This window comes from Telopea speciosissima, chromosome 9, assembly GCF_018873765.1.
Source record: "Telopea speciosissima isolate NSW1024214 ecotype Mountain lineage chromosome 9, Tspe_v1, whole genome shotgun sequence".
NCBI classification, from domain to species: Eukaryota; Viridiplantae; Streptophyta; class Magnoliopsida; order Proteales; family Proteaceae; genus Telopea; species Telopea speciosissima.
Genome location: NC_057924.1, coordinates 3,239,867 through 3,265,400, shown reverse-complemented (window position 1 = coordinate 3,265,400; position 25,534 = coordinate 3,239,867). Strand labels below are relative to the sequence as shown.

Here is a 25,534-nt window from a genome sequence, read left to right as displayed (position 1 = left end):
TTTAAAAGAAGAAGAGGAAGAGGAAGGAATTGGAGAGAAAAAAAAAAAAAACTATTTTGAATTTAAATAACCAAAATAGGCCGGCAAGGATTAACCCATTCCTTCATCTGCACGCGATGGGAGGTGGGTGGATCGATTGGATTTGCATGTTAGGATTGAGTTGAGAGGCTTTGGGAAGTAGAAGATGGCGATGGGATTGGGATTGAGTTAGCAATTTATTAAGGGTAAAATGGTAATTTCCTAAATGCATGTGTAAAACGGTAACTTCCTAAATGCATGTATTTTCTTAGGGTTAGATAAAAAAAGTTTTTTAAATATTAGCCGTTAATTAACCTTAAAATACTAACAGACTGGGCTTTAATGCAATGAAATTTGAAAAGTAAGAGATTTTTGTGTAATTACCTGAAACGCAGGGGAGGTTAATATATTTACAAGAAAGTTTAGGGAGGTTAGAGTAATTTACGCATTTTTTTAGATCTGTTTGTCCAAGAATATTACTTAAATACCCTCCATCTGCTCGTTGAAACCCGTGCGTGTTTGAAGAGAGAGAGAGAGAGAGGAGCGACATTTTCAGAGACTGGAGCATATAGGCTACTGTGAGCAGAAGGAAGGAAAGCCATGGCACAGGTCCTTAACCTATGCCCGCCCCAGCGGACTCTCCGCTGCTCGTCTTCAATTCACCTCGATTCGTCTTCCGTTGGCTTGTCTAGCAATCTCCACCAAAATCAATACCCTAATAAGTGGACATCTCTGCGTCAGAAGCTTAAGTGCCGAGGTCGACATTCGTGCTTTTTCTCAGACAATCGTAGAGAGGTAAACACATTGATTTCACTTCGATTCGGAATTCACTTCGTTTCTATATTGCGTTTTCCTCCGGCTCTTTCGTACTTCCTTGCTTGGAGTGTTATGGTTTTAACCTTCCTTTTTGCTCTGACCAAAACAAATCGAAGCGGAAACTGTTAACTTTTATTGGACTGATTTCTCTCGTTTCTTTCAAATTATTGGGTTCTTGAATCTATTTTCAATATCCTAGACGTTCTTTCTGAGCTCTTTCCATGATTCTGTCACAAATTTTGAATTTAGAAAAACTCATTTCGGCTGTTGGACTTCTGGGTTCGAGCTTGTCGACTGGATTATATCATATCGTGAAACCAAATTGCTATACATTAGTTGGCACCACCGACTTAGTTGAGGTACCTCTCCTGTAGAATTGTGATATACCCCTGTTACTCACTCTTCAGTGGCATCCGAATGTCTTTGTTATAATTAGCAGTATGAAGATAACACTTGCAGTTGGATTATTCCAGGAATGTTGGATACATAGCAATGAATTGTGCAAGTAGGAGTGCACTCATTGTAGGATGAATTGAGCCTGATATAGAGAATTTCAGAGACAAGCTTTGTGTATCTTAGGCAGTGTTTGGTATGCATTCTAAGTCGATTTCGCATTCTCGGATGATAAAAATAGTTGTTTTTATCGCCTGAGAATGTGAAATCAATGTCGAATGCATTCCAAGAATACATACCAAACATAGCATTAGTTTCCTTGTGAAGATTGTGCATGAATATTCCTCCCCATGCCCTAGTCTTGGTGTATCACACTAAAAAGGGCGTCCCAGTGCACGAGGCTCACACCACTGCAGGGTCTGGGGAAGGTCATAATGTACGCAGCCTTACCCTTGCTTTCGCAAAGAGTTTGTGCCCGCTCGATAACCTTACGGGTGTTTCTGTTATGGTTATATGCTGAGAAACAGCAAAACAGTTTTTTCATTTTTTGTGCTGAGAAACCGTTTTTGACCCGCTTGGTAAATCTGTTATTGGAAACAAGCAAAACCCTTTCTCTTTTTTAAATTAAAAAAAGGAATTGGAGAGCTTCTTCCCTAAATCGCAAAACAGAAGGGACCCATTAGGGTTTCAAAACAAAAAAAACCCACCTCCAACTCTAGTTTCAGGTTTCGACAGTTTAATGGCGCGGAGGGGTTTGTGCTGTTTGCCCTCTAAAAATAACAAGAAGAGATGAGATTTCAATGGTTGAGGCTTGGCCTTTACAATCGTTCCCTCTGGTCAAGAACAGAGGCATTGAAGATGAGATCAAAAGAACTGGACTAGGTCGAGACGATCATGCTCATCAGGCTTCGATCAGAAATCGAACCAAGGATAGAATAGAGACAAACATGAGAGAAAAAAAAAAACAGGTGAATTGAACCAAACTCTTACCTAGAGGAGAAGGCAATTTGCAGCAATCCAAGCAGCAATCTCCTTCATCATTCTCGTTTCTCTCTCCAATGGCGTCAACAGAACCCCCGAACAAGAACTCTTGGCAATGGTGAATGCTCTGAGATCGTGAGGATAAAACCTCTTCTGCAACACCTTTGTGATATCGGATATATCCCCTACAAGATCATCCCGGGAAGCTCCTTCACATTCTTCATTCCCACCGACTCTACTCTCTCTATACAAATCAGAGCTTGCCGTTTTCCCCTTGTAAAGCTTGCTGGTTTTTCTCACTTGAGAGCTCGTGTGAGAGCAACGATGGAGGTTGGAGGACACCAAGTTCCTTGAAGCTTTGTTCGTTTTTTCACAGTGATGGAGGTTGGAGGACACCAGAGGTTCCTTAGAGCTTTGTTCGTTAGAGCAGCTATGGAGGTTGGAGGTGAGAGATGTGTATCGTCAAGAGCATAGTGAACGAATATAGGAGTTTTTATCGGGCACACTTTTCCAATTTTCAGCCAAGAAACAACAGAACATGTCCCAACATGTTCTGTCAAAAGTCTTCCAGGGAGCATAAATTTTGATTTATGTTTCCAAAAACAGTCACAAAAAACACTTTGTTGTCAAGCGATTTTTAGGTGTTTTTCCGTTCTGAGAGAAACTGTTTCTCGTAAGGTTATCAAGCGGGCTCTTTGTTTCCAGACTCGAATCGTGACCACTTGGTCACAATGGAGCAACCTTAACCGTTGTGCCAAGGCCCACCCTCTTCTTGGTGTATCACATTATATAGTATACTAACACCAATATTATTTTATTAGTGAGTCTTTATCATCTAAATATCATCAGTATGTTTCCATTCTTATCTAATTATGGAAATAACCTAGTATGGCTGATGGGATACTACCACAAATTCACAATCTGCCCTCATCCCCAACCCCACCCGTTGAAGAATTTCAGCGAATAGTACCTCCAACAACCTTTAGAAGAATTATTTTCTTTTTCCCTTTTGAAGATATTACTATCCTTGTGTGGTTATACTCCTTTTATATGCTGCATTAAATACAGCTTTTCAAAGACTGTTTTCTGGTCTACTTCAATCACCCTTCTTCCAGTAGAATGGATTTGGTGATGATCTGGATCCATTTCTATCTGTTATACATCTTTTATGTTTTGAAGTTATTTACACCCTTCCATATTAGAAAAAAAAGTGCCGTATGTTCTGTGTACTCTTTATGTAGCTGGTAAGGACATCATATTTTTGCATAGACCTATTGGTTTTAGAACTTTTAATCGTTATTAAAAGGGGAGCTGTGTTCCAGCATGCCCATACCCAAAACTATTCCATAATGCTTTTAATAACACTCCCATATGACAGTTCAGTTGGGACCCAAAATTGTGGCCATATAGCACACATCATCTGCTATCGGCTAAATTTTGTTGGGACCAATTAGACATTCCTATGTGTCATTATACTGGTTTAAGAAAGTTTGAAAAGTTTAATTGGTGAACTCTTAATAATCTCAACAGGAGCTGTTGAATAATTAATAAGGATAGCCCATACATGGGGGGGGGGGGATGTGAGATAGGCCACCAAATCTGATAGGTGGATTGTCAGGGGGATCCCAAATCTATCCAATAGCTGCCCTGCCAAATCATCGGTCCATGTGGCTAAAAAATGGCTAGTATGACGGAAAAGGTTCCTAGGCCGGGTGTGATGGAACCTTATCCCTTCTTAAATAAAGTTTCTAGACACACTTGACGACCTACTTATTAGACAAAAGAAAAGAAAATTGAAAATGTAAAACAAGGAATGGGTCTGCATATATGCATTGACATGTAGCTCCAGGCATTGTTAGAACGTAAAGCGAAAGAGTAGTGTTCTCATTTCAGGAAGATATCAACATGTGAAGTAATGGCTTAAGAATAAGATAGGCCCTACCAGGCTACCAGTAGGTTGGTGAATGAGAAGGTCCCTGCTAAGGTCAGCTTTGAATTTGATATTTGTCATGGATCCAACATTCTAAAAGGCCTCAAATACATACTTTTATGATACTTTTTTTCTTTCCTTTTTTTTGGGATTTTGGGGGGGGGGGGGGGTAGGGTGTGGGGGGGGGAAGGGTTTGGAACATTTAGAACCTGTTAACATTCGGTTATATTTTGGCCTGCAATTTTGGTTAGACTTGCGTATTTGATATTTTTTACCTGATGGAATACACCCTCACGGCCTCACCCTCCCCCCCACACAAAAAAAAAAGAGCCTGAATTTGTATCAAGGTTTCAATTATAGTTGGAAAAGCTACTGACAAACTTCTGGATGCAGGAACAAGCTAAAAAAGCATTGGAAAGTGCTCTTGGTGGAAAGAAAAATGAGTTTGAGAAATGGAACAAAGAAATTCAGAAAAGGGAGACGTTAGATGTTGGGGGCAATGGTGGTGGAGGAGGTTGGTTTGGATGGGGTAGATGGTTTGGTGGGTCCAATGGCGATAATTTCTGGCAAGAAGCCCAGCAAGCAGGGCTTGCCATCTTGGGTATTGTAATCATGGTACATAGTATTCTTACTCCCCTCTGGTATTTCTGTTATGGTTTTTCCCAATACTTTCAGTTATTATAAAATTCTTCCTTCCATTGGCATTTTTACAATGACCTTTTTCTATGCAATCACTTACGGTAGAATCCTTCCTTTTTTCTTGACAGTATCTTGTGATTGCAAAAGGGGAAGTGATGCTTGCTGTCATCTTTAATCCATTGCTGTTTGCCTTGAGAGGGATAAGAAATGGCTTCACTTTCATATCATCACAGATCTTGGGAAAGGTTTCTCCAACCGGTTCTTATGTTGAGCCTGATAATACACTGAAAGAGGAATTCCATACCCATGTCTCGGCTAAGGAGAGTGTGGTAAGGAAATGGGGAAGTGACTGATACCTTATGTTTCAGGTGCTTAGGTATTCTTCTTGTTCCATGTCTTTCTGCTGTGATGATTATCATAGTAGCTTTTTCCTAAAGCGGATCCATTTTTGTCAACATTTGATACAAAGTTTAACTACAGAAATGGCTGAATTTGTATAAAAGATTGAGTAATTTAGTGAGTTTTCTGTGAAAATGACTGGCTAGGGCTTTGAATGTAACAAACTCCATTTCTGAAGAACATTGCTTTCCACCATGCTAGCTATAGAGTTTATGTATTACTGTTTCGACCAGGGCCTTGGTGCAACGGTAAAGGTTGCTCCATTGTGACCAAGTGGTCATGGGTTCGAGTCTGGAAACAGCCTCTTTGCTAAAGCAGGGTTATGGCTGCGTACATTATGACCCTCCCCAGACCCCGCAGTGGTGGGAGCCTTGTGCACTGGGTACGTTCTTTGTTTCAACCAGGCTTTGTGCTATTAACTTAATCAAAAACACATTGTAAATGCTAGAAAAAAACTTATTTTTTGCCTGATAGTTTAGAGTATTTGAAATTTATACTTTGTGCAAGTTGCGTGATACATTTCGTGTGGTGCCAGTTGCATGAAACATCACCATGATCTTGTGTTGGCTTTCCCTGTGACTCAGCTGCCAAGCCTGAATGTCACCATGCTCTTGTATTGGCTTTTTAGTATTCTATGGCTCAATGGCTGCACTTGTGATTAGAACTCAAATAGCAACTTGAAGAGAAGGTAAGACATTGGCTTGCAAAATATGGATATATTGCAGTCATTGCAACCTGGCTTCAGCTTTGGCTAGGCAGTCTTCTCTATAAAACTACAACCCTACAAATTCACAACCCCACCCTGATAGGTGAATTCTGATCAAGGCTGGTTTAGTAAGGCAACACCAATCCTAGGGCTCAAAGGTTAGTATGGAAAACCCATTCTATAGTTTCCTTTTCCCTCCCCTCTCTCTTTGGGGAAAACCAAATCCTCATTAAAATAGAACCTAGAAACAACCTCTCATCATCTGAGTCAAACAAAATGGAGAATCGAAATACCATTAAAAGTTCCCAAGGACAGAAACAGCATTCTAACATTCTCATGAGGTAGAAAATTATAAAGATTAAAGTAGAGAATTAGAGATACTAAAGTACTGCAAAATAAAATTTATTTATTTAATTGCACTCTCATTGGACACCCCCCTCCCAAAAGGGGAAAAATGCTCATTCTCCAATTAGATTCAATCTTCTCAAAAGAAGCAAAATCATGAACACTTTTTTTTTTTTTTTTTTTTTGCATCAGTTAAAACCATAAATCTTCTCTACCTCATACTACATGAGACCTTCAATGATCCCAAAGAACTGACTCAGCCTTGTTTCCCAACTCCCATTGACTAGCAAATCACAAACCCAGTCAATGTCTTTGCCATGGATTATAGAATCAGACCAGTCGCTGGACTCGGATCGGAATTGGTCGAGGCCGATCCCAATTCTGGCTGACTTGGCTGGGAAATATATTGGTCTAGCAGAAACAATTAGGGGTTAGGAACTGATCTTTTCCTGCCTCCCATTAGTAAACTAGTATGGACTTCATCAGATTTTGATTGATTGATTGATTTTGGCGTATATGCAATAACATTTCTCATTAGAGTTTCTGCCTTATAAATTATATTTGAATTTCGCTAGAAGTCTACTACTTTGGCTCCTAAACACAAAAGCATTGTATGCATTTTTTTTTTAAAAGACTGGGTTTGGAATGACACTAATGGGGGATCCCCATTGAAATCCTGACCTGCAATGGACTATTACTTGGGTTCTTAATCCCAGGGCCTGTAAATAGAAGTTCCATCTATATAAATTTTGATGCTAAAAGAGACTGCTTAGATTGGTACGGCCAAAAAGATAAGAATTAGATGGCAGAGAACAAAATGCTAAATTTTCCATGGCCCCTGTCGATTGGCCCAGGGAAATTTCCTACATGGGCCCCTGTGGATTGGCCCCCATTGCAAATTATTGAATCTCATCATAATTGTTTTTCTGACTCAGTGATGAAATCTACCCTACTTTTATTTCATTATAATTTTAAAATAATCCTTTCTACCAAAAAATATATATATTTTAAAAATAATCCTAACAATAAATACTTATTTCTTAGAGAGGTCATGGTCCTCATGGATCAAGGTATCAGTATTGTATCAGTCCATATATTATTTTATTATTATCATTGTTATTTTGAAATTTCATCTGATACTGGGCCAATGGCCCATACTAAATCGATATGGACATATCAGAATCAGTATAGCCGGAGACCGATATGGCCTCCAATACCAATACCAATACCTATACCAGAGAGAGAGAGAGAGAGAGAGAGAATGGCCTATTTATTTTGTGAGGTCTACGCCCCCATGGAAACTGTCTACGTGAGACCGTGCCTTGGCCTATAGGTTCTGACACAACAAGGTTAGAATTCTAGCTCTCCACACATTTGTAGATGTGTTTCTCACAAGTCACTTGTATGGAAAGATAGATCCAAATGTCTCTTGTCGCAAAGTTGGATAAGGTTGAAATTTTGTGGAAAAGTTTCTAAGTCCCTTGCACCAATTATTGGTATGTAACCCATGAGACATGTGCCACGGACTGACTTGTTCCGTTTGTAAAGTCTTTTAAAAATTAAATAGATTATCTAAAAAAAAATTTTGATTTATCAAATTATTCAATCATTTTTTTTTATTTAATTAAATTATCAAAACAAAATATTTGTATTACTGAAATGTCCTAAATTGTTCATGCTCCTCTATGGTAACCTCTCACTTGCATATATTTTTAAGGGTAAGAGAATGCTAACCAATCGTGTAGGCCTTGCATCAGCACGGTAGCCAATGCAAATGTGTGTGGAGGCATTGATATGGATGTGATTTTCGATTTCATTGGGAGATGAACGGTTTTTTCGTATGCAAAGGTATTGATTTGTGTTTAGGTGCAAGGATAACTCTAACCAAGCAACTGGTTTGTTGATTCCAATCCAGATCAACCCCAAATTGATTGGTCTCTTTCGAATTTCGAATCCTTATAAGACAATTATAACAACTAGGGTTTCAAAAATCGATGAATTGGATTGGGAATTGGTCGATTTGTGCCATCCTAAATCAGAATATTCACACCAATATTTTCCCGATTTATACCCTTTCTGGTAGACTCAAAGGTTTATTGGACCAATTCCGATTCGATTTCTGATTTTAAAACCCTGATAATTTTGGATATTTTATGATTAGAAAAATGCTCCCTGCATCAACACGGGGCTGACCTGTGTCTGTGTCTGATCGCAGCCTGGAAGGGATCAGGCAGCTTTCCATTTTCCATGATTAAACGGAAAAAAATTTGTGTAGGAAAACCGAAACCCGTTTTTGGGTATGAGGAAGGACCACACCATTAACGGATCTGTACTTTTTTAAAATCCCGAAGAAGAGGTCAAAGGCAGCTATTGTCCACCCAATCTTAGGCTGTGAGTTGAAGAAGCCGAACGTTTTACAAGGGCGTCAGAATCGTGGCCTGCGTGTAGAGAATAGCGAGAGTGACCCTCACGATCTCTCCACTTCCATTCCTCTTCAATTCATATATTCGGAACACCACATGACCTTTTCCCACTGTTCAAGCTTCCCCAAACAATCTCTCTCTCTCTCCTTCTCTGTCTCTTACAGCCTTCAGCAATCAACTACTCTTGCCAGCTTGAGAAACAATTACTATTTTCCTTTTTTTGTCTTCTTTGCTTTTGTGGGTCTCTATTCTTTGTGGGTTTTCGAAAATTTTCGTTTTTGTGTGGGGGGAGGGAGAGACAGAGGTTTGTTTTCTTTTCAAGGCTGGTTGACAGGGGAGATTCTCTCTTTTGTAAAGTTCTTGTTTGTGTTTTACTTTGACAGATTCTCACCTAGTGAAGAGATTTTGATCTATTCCTTTTGGGGGTTTGGTTTTGGTGGGCTGTGTCTCTGTGGGTTTGCTGGGTTTTACCCTCACCAAGATATAGCTGTTCATGAATTGTTGATGTCTTTGGCTGTTGGAGCTGTTTCAAGTTCCAAGAACATGGGTTTTGATGAAAGCAAAGATAGTGAGGAGAAGAGTCATGTATCAGAATCTTCCAAAAATCTACCACCACCATCTCCAACACCAACTGAAGAGGCTCTGAGAGAAGGAGAGAAGTACAATAGACAGATGAGTGAGACCTCTCTGTATGCTACTGAGGAAGAAGAGGACGACGAGGAAAGAAAAATAGAATTGGGTCCCCAGTGCACATTGAAGGAGCAGCTTGAGAAGGATAAGGTTTGGTAGACATTAAAAGAACGCATTTTAATTTTTATTAATTTTGATTGTTTGTGAGATAGTTGTTCCTGAAAAGCCAGCATTTTTATGTTATTTGATTTTGTTGTTCAGGACGATGAGAGTCTGAGGAGGTGGAAGGAACAGCTTCTCGGGAGTGTCGATCTCAATTCTGTTGGAGGTGCTCATTTTCTTGTGCTCTTAAGAATGAAACATTGTTCTTAAGAATATCAGGTTTAGAGAAAGAATTGCCATTTTTATTTCATATTTTGCTTGGTTGCTAATACTCTTAACTGATAAAAGCTAGAAAATACAATAAAACCTGCAATCTTGTACTAAAAAATGGCAAGATTAGCACTGAAAGAACAAGATTATCTTTTACTCAGATTTTCAGAGATGGCTAGCTTCAATTTTGACTGGTTTCTCTGTCTCTAACCCCGGCCCCCTTTCTTCTCCCTCCAAGTTCGCGTGATCCTTCCAATTAAAAAATCCCCCTCCCCATGGGTCATAAACTTGACTTATTTTCTTCAGTTTTAACAGTTTATTACATCTTTTGATGGGTTTGTCCACTTCTGCATTTCCTACTCCAATTTCATTATCCAGATTGTAGAAAATGTTTTTTTCCCCCTGATTATTTCTTAGGCACAGAGCATGTATTTCTAGAAAGTTTTGGTTTTAGAATTGTATGCTTCATCCTGGGACACCATTTTAACTATGATTCTGTCTGTAGAAATGCCTCTTCTGCATGTATTTCTAGAAATTCCTTTTCACCATGTTATCTGTTTCTATTAAATGTGTGATGTTTACTTTCTGATCGAATAAAATCAGTCTTCTGTGTTTTACATTTTCTTGGTTTTCCTCTGGTGTAGAAACTTTGGAACCAGATGTTAAGATCCTGAGCCTCTCTATCCTCTCCCCTGATAGACCTGAACTTCTTCTTCGCATCCCTGAGGCTGGAAACCCCAAAGGCCTATGGTTTACTTTGAAAGAAGGTAGCCGTTACAGCCTAAAATTCTCCTTTAAGGTCAGCAACAACATTGTCTCTGGGCTCAAATACACCAATACGGTGTGGAAAACTGGTGTCAAGGGTAAGCTTTTTCTCCTTTTTTTCTTCAGAATCAATTTAGGTCCATTTACTAATCTTTCAACAGATGAGATTTTAATTTTTACTGTTTCTAAACTTGTCTGAATGGATTAAAACATGTACTTTTCACTCAATTTGATTTCAGTGGACAGTACAAAAGAGATGCTAGGAACCTTCAGTCCTCAGGCAGAGCCTTACACACATGAGATGCCAGAAGAGACCACTCCTTCTGGCATATTTGCTAGAGGATCATATTCAGCAAAAACAAAGGTAGGTTCCACCCCTTGACAATTCATTTTCTCAATTTATGATACTTGACATTCTGATTATGGGAAAGTAATATTATATATATGGGATAAAATAGATACAGATTTGTAGTATCAATTAATCAGAGGCAAAAGCTGTTTTTCTGCTAAAATAGATACCTTGATTCAGTTAAGTTTTCATGTGTTACCCATGTTTAGTTGCTATTGTGAGGATTCTTCATGATAATAGTTTAACTCAGGTGTCATTGCTGTACTAAATGAGTGATTGGCTCTTATTATTTCTAAAACATTTCAAAGCTATGAATTCCTTTGGCTGGTTGTAGCCATAATAATGGAACCCACTACACTGTCTACACATCAATCAGTTATTGAGGTTTCTGGATGCATAGTGGATGGATCACCCGTAGCCATCGCATATCAATACCTTTTAAATTATCAAAAATGGTGGTCCAGACTCCAGACTGTGATGTGGGACATGTTTATAGGAGATGGAAACAATCTTAGTACTCATGGACACAAATGACTCTCCCTCTCAAGTCGTTTTCTCATTTACTGTTCTCATCTTTATCCTTCTCAAAAGAATGTTTTTGTAAGGAAACATATCACACTAATATTTGCTTATGTCCTTTGTAAGGACTTGGCTCATTGATTACCAGACTTGTACATATCATCAAAAAAAAAAAAAGGCTCATCAATTCAAAGATTAGTTGATGGCACCATGGTTCTAAAACAACAACAACAACAAACTAAGCTGTATCCCATCTAAATGGGGTCGGGTACATGGATCCTTGCACATCAAAGTAAGAGAAAAGAAGAAATGAAGACATGAGATGAGAAGTGTGAAAAAGGAAATGAAAGTGAATTGGCCAATACTAGACTGATTTGGTATCGGTGAAACACCCAAAAAGTGAAATGTTGAGATTGAATTGTCTGGTATGGCCTTGATGTGCCTGATTGGTAGCAGTATTCATCTCTGTATCGGCCAAGACCGATACGGGTACTGATGCCATGTTTTATAACCATGGATGGCACACCCTCCAAAATGGGTCTGGCTGAAGCTGACATATGTTTGTGTTCTTTATGGAACCTAATATCTGCACATTGGACACTATTTCTAGTTTTCTGTCTGACCTCAGCTGATTGTTATTCGTATCTGATCACCTGAATGTTTCATATCTCTGCTTTTGGTTTCAGTTTGTTGATGATGACAACCAGTCCTACTTGTCGATCAACTACACCTTCGACATCAAGAAAGATTGGCCTTCCACTAGCTGATTATTCTTCAGTCTATGACAGCAAATTTCGTTCATTCACTTACATTCTAAGCCCCTCTCCCCCTCCCCCCCCCCCCCCTCCCTTCTATTTTTCCACTCAAAGAGAAGTTCAAAGAAGAAAGGCTAGAAATCCATTGGTGAATATCACCATAATAAGAGAGAGCTATTCCCTGTCTGAGAGGTTTCTCTATCTTTTCTCTCTCCATGTCTGCAAATTCATCAGGTGTTAAGCTTCATTTCTGTAGCAAGAACTTATTAACCATTTGTAAAGGACTGTTTAAAAAAAAAAAATGAAAGGAGTGCAGGTAATGGGTTTGTTGAATAACTGTTATCATTTGTCAGTTTGACTACTAAATCTCAGTTAATGAACATGGCTGCTCAAGTGAGATCAAGCATGCTTTAGCCTTCTTTATCTTTTTTCCTTTCTTTTGTTCTTCATTTTATTATGAGGTTTGGCTACTTTACCTTTGTTATGCTTTTGCTTTGCCTTTTCCTTTTTTCTTTGTTTGCATACCCACATGGAGCTGTGGTTTGTCTCCCTCACAAGAATCTACATAAAGAGGCCCAAAATGATGCTGGAATATGTATGTAATCATACCATTGCCTGTTACCCATTCTACACATCTGTGTATCCAACGCTTTTAAACTCCGAATTGGTCCCAGCTAATTCTGATCCAGAGCTTATTGATTAATCTTAGAAACCCTAGAATCGGCCCAGATATGAAAACCCAGTGATCTGGTGAAAAAAACCATCGGCGAGATCAAAACATTTAGAATTAGGGTTGGTTTATGGTCGATTCAATTCCGATTTTTGAAAGGAACTGTCATTCCTTCATCATCCATTCCCACGACGCCAGTGGGGGAAGGAATATTCCACATCATAGCAATGGTGGCGTGGAGAATGATATCACCCATATGAGACCACATGACAAGGTAGGAGAGAAAAATTATAGTGTTAGCGTTGGATCCATGTGATAGAGAACTTTATTGTCCTTTTTCATAACATTTTAGGGCTATTGTCCTTTTTCATAACATTTTAGCCCTAAAATGAGTAAAGAAAGCAACTTGAATTGTAAAAAAGGACGCTAACAATTTTTCTTCACCAATTGGTGATGGGATTATACTTCGACCCTCTATTGTTTAGGGTCGAAACTATCCCTCCCCTTGGGCATCCGATGGTATCATTGCCCTTGATGAAGGGAATCCTTATTCTATCCAAAAATGTTATTGGGAAGAGATTGTTACTTGGTTGTGTAGCCCCTGAACCAACATGAGGGCCAATGCGGGTGTGCAAAGAAACATCAACACGAATAGAATTTTTTATTTCACAAGCGGTTGAGCAGTAATTTTGCATGCTCTTGAGTCTAAGGCGCAAGAGGCACGCGATCAAGCAAGTGAGCAACGTTCTTTTTCCCTTTGTATTCCCCTTTTGCGGCATTTTTTTGGGAGAATGTTTTTTGCGTTGATGGCGTAGGCTGCGCCCAGACACAGGGGGGTGGGCGAAATGACCACCCTGTCCCTTGAATGGTAGACCCATGTGTCTGGACGCAGGCTGCGCTGCGGTACAAAGAACATCAGCCCTTTTTTTTTTTATTTGATTTAAGCTTTTGGATCAATTTTGCCTTGTTTATTTTGGGCTAGAAATTTGAGTTTATCGATCATGTAGACCCACATCCAAATACTGCCGCATGGGAGGTCATTAAGCATAAAAAACACTTCACCAAGCATAATGATGGGAGAAAGAACGTCACCCAATCGCGCCAGACACCCCACCCCTGCACCTTGACACAGGGGTGTGTGAAATGACTGTTGCAACCCTAGTCATTTCTAGGGTTCCAGGGGTGTGGTGGTCATTTCACAAGACCCTATGTCTGGGCGCAGGGGTGGCGTACACTGCGGGATCGGGTGGCCTTCTCTTTCCCATGAATTATATAAGGAATTGAAAACAAAAAAAAAAAGGGAGATAGAATGCTACCTGGCCACCTGGGTGTGTGTGGTGTGTTACCCTTGCGCCTAGACATAGGGGCGGGCAAAATGACCACCATGCCCCCATAGAAAGGAGGAATTTCTCAGGGGCATGGTGGTCATTTCGCTGGCCTTGTGTCTAGACGCAGGGGTAGCGTACCTCACACACCCAAGTAGCATTTTCTCATTCCCAAAAAAAATGAGAAAGTTTTTCAACATCAAGGAGAATAGAGAATTTCTTCATCTAGGGTGTTGTGGCCCTATGATTGGACTATTGGGGATTGACTTTCATCAATAACTCCCACCCCTTAGGCCCTGTTTATTTAGAGGGGAAAGTGGGTTGGAATTGTTGGGAAGATGAGACCCACATGTTGTTGGGGTTTTATTGGGATTCAACTCCTCTCCTTGGAGGGCATTGCCTAATGAGGTATCTGACGACTGGGTTGTACCACACACATCTTGGAGTATGTCAAGTCAGCCATCGGGATGTGTGCGGCACAACCCAACCATTGGATGCCTCATTAGGCGATGCCCTCCAAGGAGATCCAAGGAGAGGAATCCAATCCATTTTATTGGAGTTAATTTTCCCATGAATAGTAACCAAAGTCCCACCAAATTGGTGGGATTTTGGATAGGCTAGAAGTGGGATTTTGAAATGTCACATTAGCAAACAAAACAATTAATGATATTCTCTTAGTTTTTATAAGTTCACCACCCTAGAATAACCAAACAAGGTTGGGATGGGATTTTCAAATGCCACATCAGCATTTTCCCGTCCCAATTCTACCACCCCACCTAACTCCCCTCTAATCAAACAAGGCTTTATTATACATGATCGAAACTATCCCTCCCCACTCCAATGCAAGGATCAGATATGGTGGATTAAGAGACTCCCTTTTCACTGTGGGTGAAGGGAAACTACATCCAAAAAATAATATCAGTAGGTTGAGCGAATCAATTGGGTTTTAGCATGTTTGAGCAGAGCAGGCTGTGTGGCTTAGTGGGTTGGGTCTGGGCTAATGCCTGAGCTGAGCCCATTTAACAATTGAGCTAATCGACCAAATCTCACAACAAACTTCTTTTTGGGTAGGAGAAATTAACCTCTTTTAAGTGTTTTTTGGTATTGAGCTCATGGCTGCTTTAGGTGGGCTACATGGGTTAGGCTGGAAATATTACCCATATCCATGTTTGTCTTGTGTGGTTTCGACCATAGACATGAGGTTACAAAATCGCGAAAAGTTTCCTTCACCCAAGATGAAGAGAATCTCTTCTTAGAATAGAGAATGTCATCATTATCTCCCACTTCCTATTGTCAAAGGTCCAAAATATGCTTTTCAGTTCTATCCGGATTAAATCTCATGGGTTATGATATTCCCTATTGGAATCAACTGTCCTCATTGTGCTACGTGGAATATTGATGTGGCAAGATCTAGACTATTCATTAGTCAGATTTCATAGCCTAATTCAATCAAATATCTTCTTGTGCAATGGCATGTATTGTTATTGGTGAAGCCTGATCTCTGTCTAGAAAGTGCAGTGGGGATCTTTAGAGGGCCGTTTCAATTTCAAAACATGCCAAAAAGGCCTAAAAATGCATATAACAACGCCAAAAGGTGTTGACTCTTGTAGAGCTCGTCGAGACCTTCGAAATGATATGTATTTCGACATATATTCAGTTATGATCCGACCCTGACCAGGTGATCATTTTTCGGTTTCTAAGGGCATTTTGATACTTTTTGGGTTAGGGCTTCCTACAAAGTGTTCTTATCTCATTGATAGGTAGATGTGAGATTTAAAGGTTTGTAATCGTTCTTCAGAGAAGTAGTGAAACCAAGTTCTATGGCCGGCCATAAAAGAAAATGAGCATCATCATCGTCGAGTATATATTGGACCCAGTTTCTCTCTACCCACGGTGAGAATCTCTTCATCCTTGGGATCTGATCATCTGATTGTACTCCTAGAATAGTGAATGTTATCATTAATTCCTGTAAAGGTAGTGCAAAAAATCTACATATTATATCAATGAGGGACTAGAAAATAGTATCATCCATATGAGATCTACATGGGACCACATGGTCTGAATATGAAAGAAAGTGTCAATGTGAGCCACATTGTTGATTATGTGAGAAATGTATAAAGGAATTTGTACAAGGGTGGAGCATGCTTACTTTTCCCTAAACTAAAAAGATTTGTCAATATTCAATGGGCACCAAAGAATACAAGGAGACATCTCATAGGAGGAAAACCAGCTAGAAAAAGAAAAATACAAGCACCAACACTCTCAAGGAATATTCCTATTCGTATAATACAACTGGACATGACATCCCAAGAGAGGACAACATGAAACTTCACATCCATGGAAACCACTTTCAGTGCATCAGATTCAACTAAAATCTCAGATATTGAATGAGTGGAGGCCATTATTTTCTCATTGAGCTTCCATCAACTGCAGTTAGGGTTCTAGGGTTTCTTTTGGTAAACAGTTCCAGAGGTACTAAAGTCATACATATTTCTTCTTTGGAATAATGGGGACCACCTTTGATAATGATAGAACCCTTTCCAACTCTTTTCATCTATCTTTGAACTAGCAACAATGTTGAAGTTTGGTTTAAAAACACAAAATCTGGATTCTGGCCAGATTGGTGAATAATCTGTCAATCCTAATTTTCGTACAAGGATTGGCTGAGCTTGATCGGACAAAATCAAGATCGATCCAATCTTGATTTTTAAAACACTATGTTCAAGTCATTTTGATAGTTGAAGTCTCGTAAATGATAACCAATCAAATTTGATGGTCTATCTCAATTTTATTGCCTGTCACATCTCATCGTCTTTGATTTTTTTTTCCTTTTATTTATTCAATAGATCTTCTGAGAAAGTTTTTATTCATTGCGTGGGATATTCACCACACTATTGTAGGTTTCACAAACTCTATAGAGTTTTAATATTTTCCCCGAAATACCCTTGTGTTATCTACTGTGGGTGTAAAAAACTTGGTCCTTTACTTTGTGTGAAGAGTTTTATTAATTAGATTTTAATGTGAAATTTGAAAGGTTATTGTCGTTCTTCTATGGCAGTTGGCCAAATTCTATTAAATCACATACTTATAAACACTCCCGAAAAACAAAAAATAGGAAATCTACATGATTAGTAAGATTGCTCCTAATCTTATTGAAATGGGCAACCCATTAGAATATACTTACGGAACGATACACATTAAAGCAAATAATTACCAAAGTTTACAATGTGGAGTATCGAAAAACTTTTTGTAACTAAGGTTTAAAAAAAAAAGGTACAATTTTTTTTTTACCCTTTTAAGTACAAATCCATTATTTTTAATGATGATAAATCCTGTCATTTCGCATATCCTTCTTGAAAAATGTATAACGTTTAAATAAGATAACAAGTTACTTTCAAATTATTTTGAAAATATTTTTGTTAAATAAAGTTTTTGAATAACCAAGAGAGAGAGAGAGAGAGATCTGTGTAACCATGCATGGTGAACAATGAATTGTCACCATTTTACTTGGAGTTAAGACAAGAGAATGATGTCTATAAGACGAGGATATAATGAGACTCAACTTCTCATTATTAAATATTATTCTCACATCTTATTATACAAATACATGACCATTGATTTGAATGTGAGATATCACGCATAACCAACGGTGGTTACAACAAACAAAACCTTTATTATTATTTTTTTTCTATCTTGTCATTTTATAGATGAGAACCCTAGTAACATTAGACAAGCCCTCTATTTATAAAATGGAAACTTACATGCTTTCAAGTTAATCAATAATGATTCCTATTAACAATATTGGTCATCTAGTAATCCTTCATTGTTATCTTGATAGGAAATTGAAGTTTGTCAAATAAAGGCTCACACCTACAAATGTAGGTTATCCGATTTTAAATGATTGGATCTTACTTGCATAGTTTGGTAAGTATTACATTGGGGTAGGGTGGATTCACACAATGCCATAGACGTAAGGGTGTGAAATAACAATCAAAATCGAATCAAAACGTTTAAATCATAATCTTCAAACTGTTTAATAAATGATTTGGTTATGATTTGGAAAAGTGCAACTAATTAATAAATATGATTCTGATTTAAATCATTTATAAAACCTTTACAACAAGTCTCCATATTTAGTGAGTAGAGTCAGAATTTAGAATACATACGCAAATATGCAATCAAGAATAGGGTTTAAAACTATGACACCAAATCTCTTGACTTAAATTGACATGATAACAAAAATGAGACCAAAAGCATTTAAAACCAAGAAATCAAAATTGTCTAATAAACAATTTGATTTCGATTTCTACTTATTACACTCTGAACTTAACCGTTTAACCTGAAACTGAAGCATTTAATACTCTTAACATTTAAAACCAAGAAACCAAAATTGTTTAATAAACAGTTTGATTTCGATTTCTACTTACTACACTCTGAACTTAACCGTTTAACCTGAAATTGAAGCATTTAACACTCTTATCATTTAAAACAAAAACTAACGAAATTGTTTAATAAACAATTTTGTTTCAATGTCTACTTACTAGTTACTACACTCTGAACTTAACCGTTTAACCTGAAATTGAAGCATTTAACACCCTTATCATACAGACCTATCTCATACCCTCTATCTATATAAGGATTGATACAATATTTGCATGTGATAAACTAGCAAGGTGACACCAATAAGAGTGTGGGATAAGTTATCATATAGGAGTGGCAGGGAAGTAGGGAAGAGAGAGATACTATATTTGGTGTGAGTGTGTGACCGACCAATTATTTTTTAAAGCCTTTCAGTTTAATTTTTTTTCCTTTTTTAGGGTTTTGAATCCTTTGAGTTTATATTTTGATTTTTTTTTACTTTTTTTTGGGGGGGGTAATCAAGTTTATATTTTGATTACATACATGAGGCCACGTTATTCAATCATTTTCAGCCTTGTCAGCTTGTGTTGTTGTTATTTTGTCGTTTGTCAAAAAGTGGAGGGCCAGATAGAACCTCCCAGTTTTGATTAATGGTAGAGAGCACTGAAGTTTTGCACTTTGAAGTAGTTTGAAGTTTGACTCTTCAACTACTCTTTCTCTTTTTTCTTTCATTTTCTTATTATTAAAATAGGGAGATAATTTAATAATAAGAAATAAATTTATCTTCACAAAAAAAAAAAAAAAAAAAAAAAAAAAAAAAAAAAAAAGAAAAAAAGGAGTCTCACATAATAAAACTTTGAGACTACCAGTAACATTCTTTCGCCTAATATGATCATGTGAGTCCCATATACATGATATCGTTTTCCAACTCTTCATTGGTGTAGTGTGCAGGGATCCCTTCTTATACTGTTCTTGATTATGCGAAAGTGCAATTAGTAATTACCCTTTCAAATGTTTTTTTTTCTTTAATTTTGAATATATAGGTCCCTTGTGCATGATAACTTGATTCATGACACTAAGGGTGTCAAAAACCTAAACTGAACCGGCCAAACCAGTTCAATCGGAGCCGATCGAATCTTATCCAAATCAAATCAATTCCTTATCGGTTCAGCTTCGGTTTGCAAGTTAGTGCACCATTCGCTTCATATTGGTTCAATCTAAACCGATTGGCCACCGATAAGACCGAACCCAAATTGAACCAGACACTAAAATCGACCCCCGAACCCTAAAATCACTACTTAATCCCTACCCAAAAATAGTCTATACCCAATTTTCAAACTAAATTGAATCTGATAGTACAAACCGAACCAAACCCATCCAAACTGAGTTGAAATCGAAAAATCCTTACTAGTTCGTTTTAGATTTTCCTAAAACTCACACAAAACTAAAAAACCCAAATTGAACCGCCCGATTGACACCCTTGCATGACACCCATTGATGTGGGCGTGCAAATTCCTTCTTAAGCTACAGCATGGAAAATCTTCACCCAAAAACAAATTATTTGTTAAATTGTAGGATTGGTGCAAGAATGATTTCATGATCATGGGTGGCGTGGGGGTGTTCTCGTAGAAAATTATCCTCTTCAATTCCTTAAAGTGTGGCACTGCGGCAATGCTAGGTGGAGATGTCGACACTTGACAACTGCTACATCCAACGGTCCGATCTCATTGATATAGACCATTGGATGCAACAGCTGTCAGGTGTCGAGATCTCCACCTAGCAGTGTGCCATTGACACACTTTAAGAATTGGAGAGGATAATATGAGAGATTAGGATTTGTCAAATCATGGAATCCAATCTTAACGGCTCTAATGAAGGACATCTCATCTCATTCAATCTTTTTTCCTTGACAAACCAAATCATACTACTTGACATCTCCACCTAGCACTGTGCCACTGACACACTTTAAGAATTGGAGAGGATAATATGAGAGATTAGGATTTGTCAAATCATGGAATCCAATCTTAACGGCTCTAATGAAGGACATCTCATCTCATTCAATCTTTTTTCCTTGACATACCAAATCATACTCTACTTTTAATGGATTATGATTAGTTAGTTAGAGCGTCAGATGTATGCAAGTGAGAAACAGCTAAACCCAGGGTTCAATATCAGAGACCGGTGGGGTCCATGTCTGGGAGTACGCCAAAAGCCCATATACCAACCTATTAATTAGGTTACCATTAAAAAAACCATATATTAATTACTTTGTTTTAAATAATCTAATTTTGGTTTAAGCTTTTAACCATGATTACCTCGGGCCTTCTGTCACGGGATTCCCACAATATGGAGCCGTTGGACATGGAAAATCACGCCCGTCCATCTCCCCATGCATGTGAGTCCAAGTGTTGAAAAGTCAAAGTCCATCCCATCAAAATCTTTAGATTCTTCTTCTTTACTCTCTATTGGTGTTAGAGGTATTGATAGAGAAATTTTATTTATTTAATAATTTATGGTGTAGGGTAGAGTCGGTAGACTGCAATGTCGGTCACGTAAGAGGAAAATAAAAAAGAAGTTAATGGGTTTTGATTTAGAAAGCCCACCTTATATGGGCTCTTTCCTTCTCATGTTCCCTAAAATACCCTTCATTCCTCTGACATGGGTTTTAAGAATCCGGATCAGATCGACTGGATCGTTTGATTCAGATCAGAATTAGCCAAGGCCGATCCTGATTCTAGGGTTAGAGCATGTTTTAGCTGATTACAAACATTTTCTCATCGATTCGAATCCAATCCCAGATCAGAATTGGCTAGGACCGATCTGAGATCAAATTGGAATTGGCTGGGATCAACCTAGATCGACCAGTTGGCCGATCCTGATTGTAGCCAATTGGGCTTGACCGATCCTTGTATGGGTTCTAAGGTTAGGGCATGTTTTGGTCAATTTCAACCAATTTCTCACTGATCCTAATTGGTTTCAATCTTGGATCGGATCCAAATCGATTAGGACCAATCTAGATCAGAATTGACGAACGTCCTAATTCTAGGCAATCAGGTTGGGCCCTCGATTGATCCTTATATGGGTTATAGGGTTAGTGCATGTTTTGGCTGATTCTAGCTGATTTCTCTCCAACCGAGAACTCACTTTGCTCTCGAGATACCTTATCATCGTACTTTTATGGTTGGATCGGAATTGACTGAAACGGATCTAGGATCAGATCCATCCGGATCCTAATTCTGGGTTGTCAAACCCTGTTCTACATTTAGCAAATAGCAAATAGCAAATAGCCTGTCATCTCTCTTCCGGGTAATTGTAGGCTGTATTCTGTAGTACCTACCCCTTTTGTTCCTTCACCAGCTGCCACACTCAATCTCATGACCTGTACACCATTCCTCTAATCATCCCTATTCTTTTATATAGTCTCTCACGTTTCAAATCTCTCCTGCAATTTATACTCTTCTACATTTCAGTCTCTATTCTAATTCCTGCTCTCATCTCCTCACCTCTCTCTGAATCTTGAGTAGTGAATTCCTCAGTCAGGTTGGTAGTCTCTCACTCTCTCTCTCTAACTCTCACTTGCATCTTTTTGGGTTTCATTTATGGAGTCTTCTTAAATTCACATTTAAGTGTGTTTAGCCTTTTTTATCTTTTTCTCTTTTGGTGTTTATTATGGCGTTTTCTTCATTGTCGGTTCTACTGCTTTTGTTGAGCTTATCAAGATCTGGGCTTTTTATTGTATGGCCTTGCTCCTACTGTGTAATGTAGTTTTGGGGGTTTCTCTTTGGTTATCTTTCTTGACTGTTGTTTCAGTGATTTGGTAAGTAGGGTTTTCTCAAATGTTACTTACTTCCTACCATTGCAGATCCTTTTTAGTGTGGAAACAAGGTAGAAAGAAGGGTAGAAATTTGGATCTTGATCTGGTTTTGTTATTAGGAAATTAACCCCTTTTTTTTTTCTGTGGAAGATTTCGTTTTGTGCTACCAGAACTCAGAATTTGAACCTGTCAGCATTATTTCTATGGTGCATTAGTAAAATTTGTTCTGGGTTTAAGATTTACTTTGTGGGTTTGTCTGTTGCAGGATTTTGGGGGAAAGAAAGAGTTTACAGTGAAAGAAGGGAAAAGAAGAACAATGAAAGCTACAATGATTTTCATGGTTACCAGTTTACTTGTCCTGTTGAGTTGTTCATCTACAAATGCTAAGAGTGCTCCATCTCTGGTACTCACTCCGACGCCGGCACCGGCACCGGCTCCAGATTACGTTAACCTCACCGATCTATTAACAGTAGCTGGACCATTCAATACTTTCCTCAGCTTACTTCAATCAACCAATGTGATCCAAACATTCCAAGATCAAGCCAACAACACTGAACAAGGAATAACCATCTTTGTACCAAAGGACGGTGCCTTCTCATCTCTTAAAAAGCCATCTCTATCCAATCTCACCCAAGATCAGAAAAAGTCACTTTGCCTTTTCCATGGCTTGTCCCAATACTACAGTCTAGCTGAATTCACTAACCTGAGCCAATCAAGCCCTGTAACTACAATGGCAGGAGGGCAGTACTCTTTGAATTTCTCAGATACCTCAGGAACAGCTCTACTTAGTTCAGGATGGAGTAACACCAAGGTGAGCAGCAGTGTTTATTCTACAAAACCTGTTGCAGTGTATCAGGTTGATAAGGTCCTTCTTCCTGAGACAATCTTTGGTCAAGCCCCTCCTCAAGCCCCAGCTCCTGCACCTACTCCAGAGATTGCTCCAGCAGCTGATTCTCCTTCTTCAAGTGCAACAGAAAAGGGTACTGGGGCTTCTCCCAAATCTTCATCTAATTCTTCTCACAGGATCATCAGTTGGGGTGCCTTGCATTACTTGGCTTTGGCAATGTCAGGTGGATTGATCTTATTCTTTTAAGAAGAGGTGAATTTATTATGTGGGAGTACTGGAGTTTCTTAATTTAATTTGAGATGAGAGAAGAGTTTGTGTATTCATCTTTCCTTCTATTTCTTTCAGTTTAGTTTCAATTTTTTTGAACAAAATATTTTGTTGATTGAAATTAAGTTTGAGGACATGGTTCCCTTCTTTTGTCACATATATTCTTCTTGTTGTTTGCCATTACAATTTCTTGATGTTGAGTTCATTTCTATCTCCTGGTGATGAAGATTTGAAGGAATCTTGTGGCACATATAGTATGTAAATTGAATAAAATCTTCAGAACATCAGTGAATCAATTGGGGACTTGGGTTTTTACTTGGAAACTTCTTGAAAATAGCCTGGTTGATCAAAAATATCATTATCTGTGCTCTCAAAAACAAGAAAAAAAAAAAAAAAAACTATTTTTTGTGGGAACTGAGATAGGTTGCAAGTTTTTCAGAGAGATTCATGTAGACCCCGTACCCACACAGTTTTTTTCTTTGTGACATATACAATATTTCCACCTTATGGCACAGGTTGTCTATTACTTGATTTATAATAATGTAGTCAATTATTTATGGGAAAATTACATTGCTGCCCCCTGAGATTTGTATTAAATACAGAGCAACCCACTGTGTTTCTAAATTATACGGTCGCACCCTATGAGTTCCCACTCCGTTAGTTAGGTGCTACGGTGTTGGCTAAGTTTGTCTTCAAATGACTAATATATCCCTTTCAGGGTGTGAGCTTACCATTTTGCCCATAGGGCATCTCTAACTTCAACCCCCTTCCCCTTCCCCTTCCCCTTTCCCTATTACTCAATCAGAAAGAAGGTTTAGGGTTCGAATGAAGAGAATCGTTGCAGAGATAAACCACTCACGATTTTCCCCCATCACTCCTGGCTCACTCACCCTCTCCTCTCTCATCCCTCTCCACCATCTCTTCCAAAGATGTCAAGTACCAAAAGATTCGAAAAATCTCTCTTTCTCTGCAACTCTTAACGCCATTATTGACAAATCTTCTTCTCACTACTGTGTAGTCAATATTGTGTTTTTCCTATTTTTTTTCTTATTGAAGAACCAGAGTTGCTTCTTGATTTTGTCACCCATTTCTAGAATCTCTAGTTTTCTTTTCTACACGCAGGATGACAGAAAATGACATTTATTAATGAATAGCACACAAGTAAGAAACAAGAAGTTGAAATTTGAAGAAACAAAGAAGAAGAAGAGAAAGAAACAAAGGAAGAAGAAGAGACTATTGGAAGAATAAGACAGCTATCTCGTTGGGTTCTTATTGGAAAATCTCTACTGTCTCTGAGAAGGGCTCCTCCGGAAGCCAGTACTGTAGAAGCGGTCCCACATCTTCTCCAATTCCATAACCTTCTTGTCCGTGGGGAAGGGGGTGTGAAGTTAGGGATGCCTTATAGCAAATGGTAAACTCATACCCCCATTAGGGGTATATTTGTCATTTTAAAGCATCAATGACCAACACATTTGCAACTAACAGAATTGCTCTAACAGAGTGGGACTATAATAATTAACCTAAACTCAGGAGGTGCGACTGTATAATTTAGAAACACATGGGATCGCTCTGTATTTAGTATAAACCTCAAGGGGTGGTAGTGTAATTTTCTCATTCTTTATTTGTTATTTTGTGTCATTTATTATTCGTCGGTGAAGTTGTTAAATTTGCATAATTCCCTCTTCATGAATGGGTTGCCCAGTGCCATAGAGGGCTCTACTCCTATTTTTCGAATTTTCCTTTTTTGCTTAGCTTCTTCCTTTTTTTGACAAACTTGGAGAGGGAAACTTTCAACCATATCCCAGCCCATGGGCTGAAAAGCCAGTCTAAGCCCTGAAATTGGATGGACTTCAGGTGGGTTTGGGCTAGCTGGGCTAATGTTGAGAACTACAAATGGGCTCATCATGAGGATTTACACTTACCCATTTCAGGGTGGACTTCAGGTGGGGTTGGGCTAGCTGGGCTAAAGTTGAGAACCACAAATGGTCATCATGAAGATTTACACTTAGGGGTGAAAACTCGTGTCCATTACACTTGAAGTATATATTTAGGAGTCAACCTCAATGCAGGGATTTTGAACTCGGGATCGGGGTTAAATCAGTCCCTATTGGTTCTGATCTAACTGTTGACCAATATAGATAGATCATAGTGTTTGGGATTTGGGTAGAACTCATCTTTAAAAGCTAACTGTTAAGAAGTGGATGCCCAAATA

The 25,534-nt window shown here is 38.5% G+C and overlaps 3 protein-coding genes across 3 annotated transcripts; all 3 read left to right on the top strand.

Moving 5' to 3' along the window:
• Window positions 1-525: 525 nt before the first annotated feature.
• LOC122639840 lies at window positions 526-5,350 on the top strand. Its single transcript, XM_043832842.1, has 3 exons — window positions 526-813; window positions 4,532-4,753; window positions 4,906-5,350. Exons 1-3 carry the CDS (start codon window positions 619-621, stop codon window positions 5,128-5,130), a joined length of 642 nt encoding a protein of 213 aa, XP_043688777.1. The 5' UTR covers window positions 526-618; the 3' UTR covers window positions 5,131-5,350.
• A 3,735-nt stretch (window positions 5,351-9,085) lies between these two features.
• On the top strand, window positions 9,086-12,373 carry LOC122639839 (rho GDP-dissociation inhibitor 1-like). Its single transcript, XM_043832841.1, has 5 exons — window positions 9,086-9,430; window positions 9,542-9,608; window positions 10,297-10,515; window positions 10,657-10,781; window positions 11,972-12,373. The coding sequence occupies exons 1-5, from the start codon at window positions 9,155-9,157 to the stop codon at window positions 12,050-12,052; spliced, it is 768 nt and encodes a 255-aa protein (XP_043688776.1). The 5' UTR covers window positions 9,086-9,154; the 3' UTR covers window positions 12,053-12,373.
• A 9,343-nt stretch (window positions 12,374-21,716) lies between these two features.
• Window positions 21,717-23,477, top strand: LOC122638565 (fasciclin-like arabinogalactan protein 7). The gene is made up of 2 exons (XM_043831415.1): window positions 21,717-21,934; window positions 22,474-23,477. Exon 2 carries the CDS (start codon window positions 22,525-22,527, stop codon window positions 23,299-23,301), a length of 777 nt encoding a protein of 258 aa, XP_043687350.1. The 5' UTR covers window positions 21,717-21,934; window positions 22,474-22,524; the 3' UTR covers window positions 23,302-23,477.
• Window positions 23,478-25,534: the final 2,057 nt, after the last annotated feature.

Excerpts from the sequence above, each read along its gene's own strand:
- LOC122639840 (XM_043832842.1), top strand. The coding sequence starts at position 619 with ATGGCACAGGTCCTTAACCTATGCCCGCCCCAGCGGACTCTCCGCTGC. Across the intron at positions 814-4,531 it reads TCTCAGACAATCGTAGAGAG|GAACAAGCTAAAAAAGCATT; the intron begins GTAAACACATTG and ends TTCTGGATGCAG. Across the intron at positions 4,754-4,905 it reads TCTTGGGTATTGTAATCATG|TATCTTGTGATTGCAAAAGG; the intron begins GTACATAGTATT and ends TTTTCTTGACAG.
- LOC122638565 (XM_043831415.1), top strand. The coding sequence starts at position 22,525 with ATGAAAGCTACAATGATTTTCATGGTTACCAGTTTACTTGTCCTGTTG.
- LOC122639839 (XM_043832841.1), top strand. The coding sequence starts at position 9,155 with ATGTCTTTGGCTGTTGGAGCTGTTTCAAGTTCCAAGAACATGGGTTTT. Across the intron at positions 9,431-9,541 it reads AGCAGCTTGAGAAGGATAAG|GACGATGAGAGTCTGAGGAG; the intron begins GTTTGGTAGACA and ends TTTGTTGTTCAG. Across the intron at positions 10,782-11,971 it reads CATATTCAGCAAAAACAAAG|TTTGTTGATGATGACAACCA; the intron begins GTAGGTTCCACC and ends TTTTGGTTTCAG.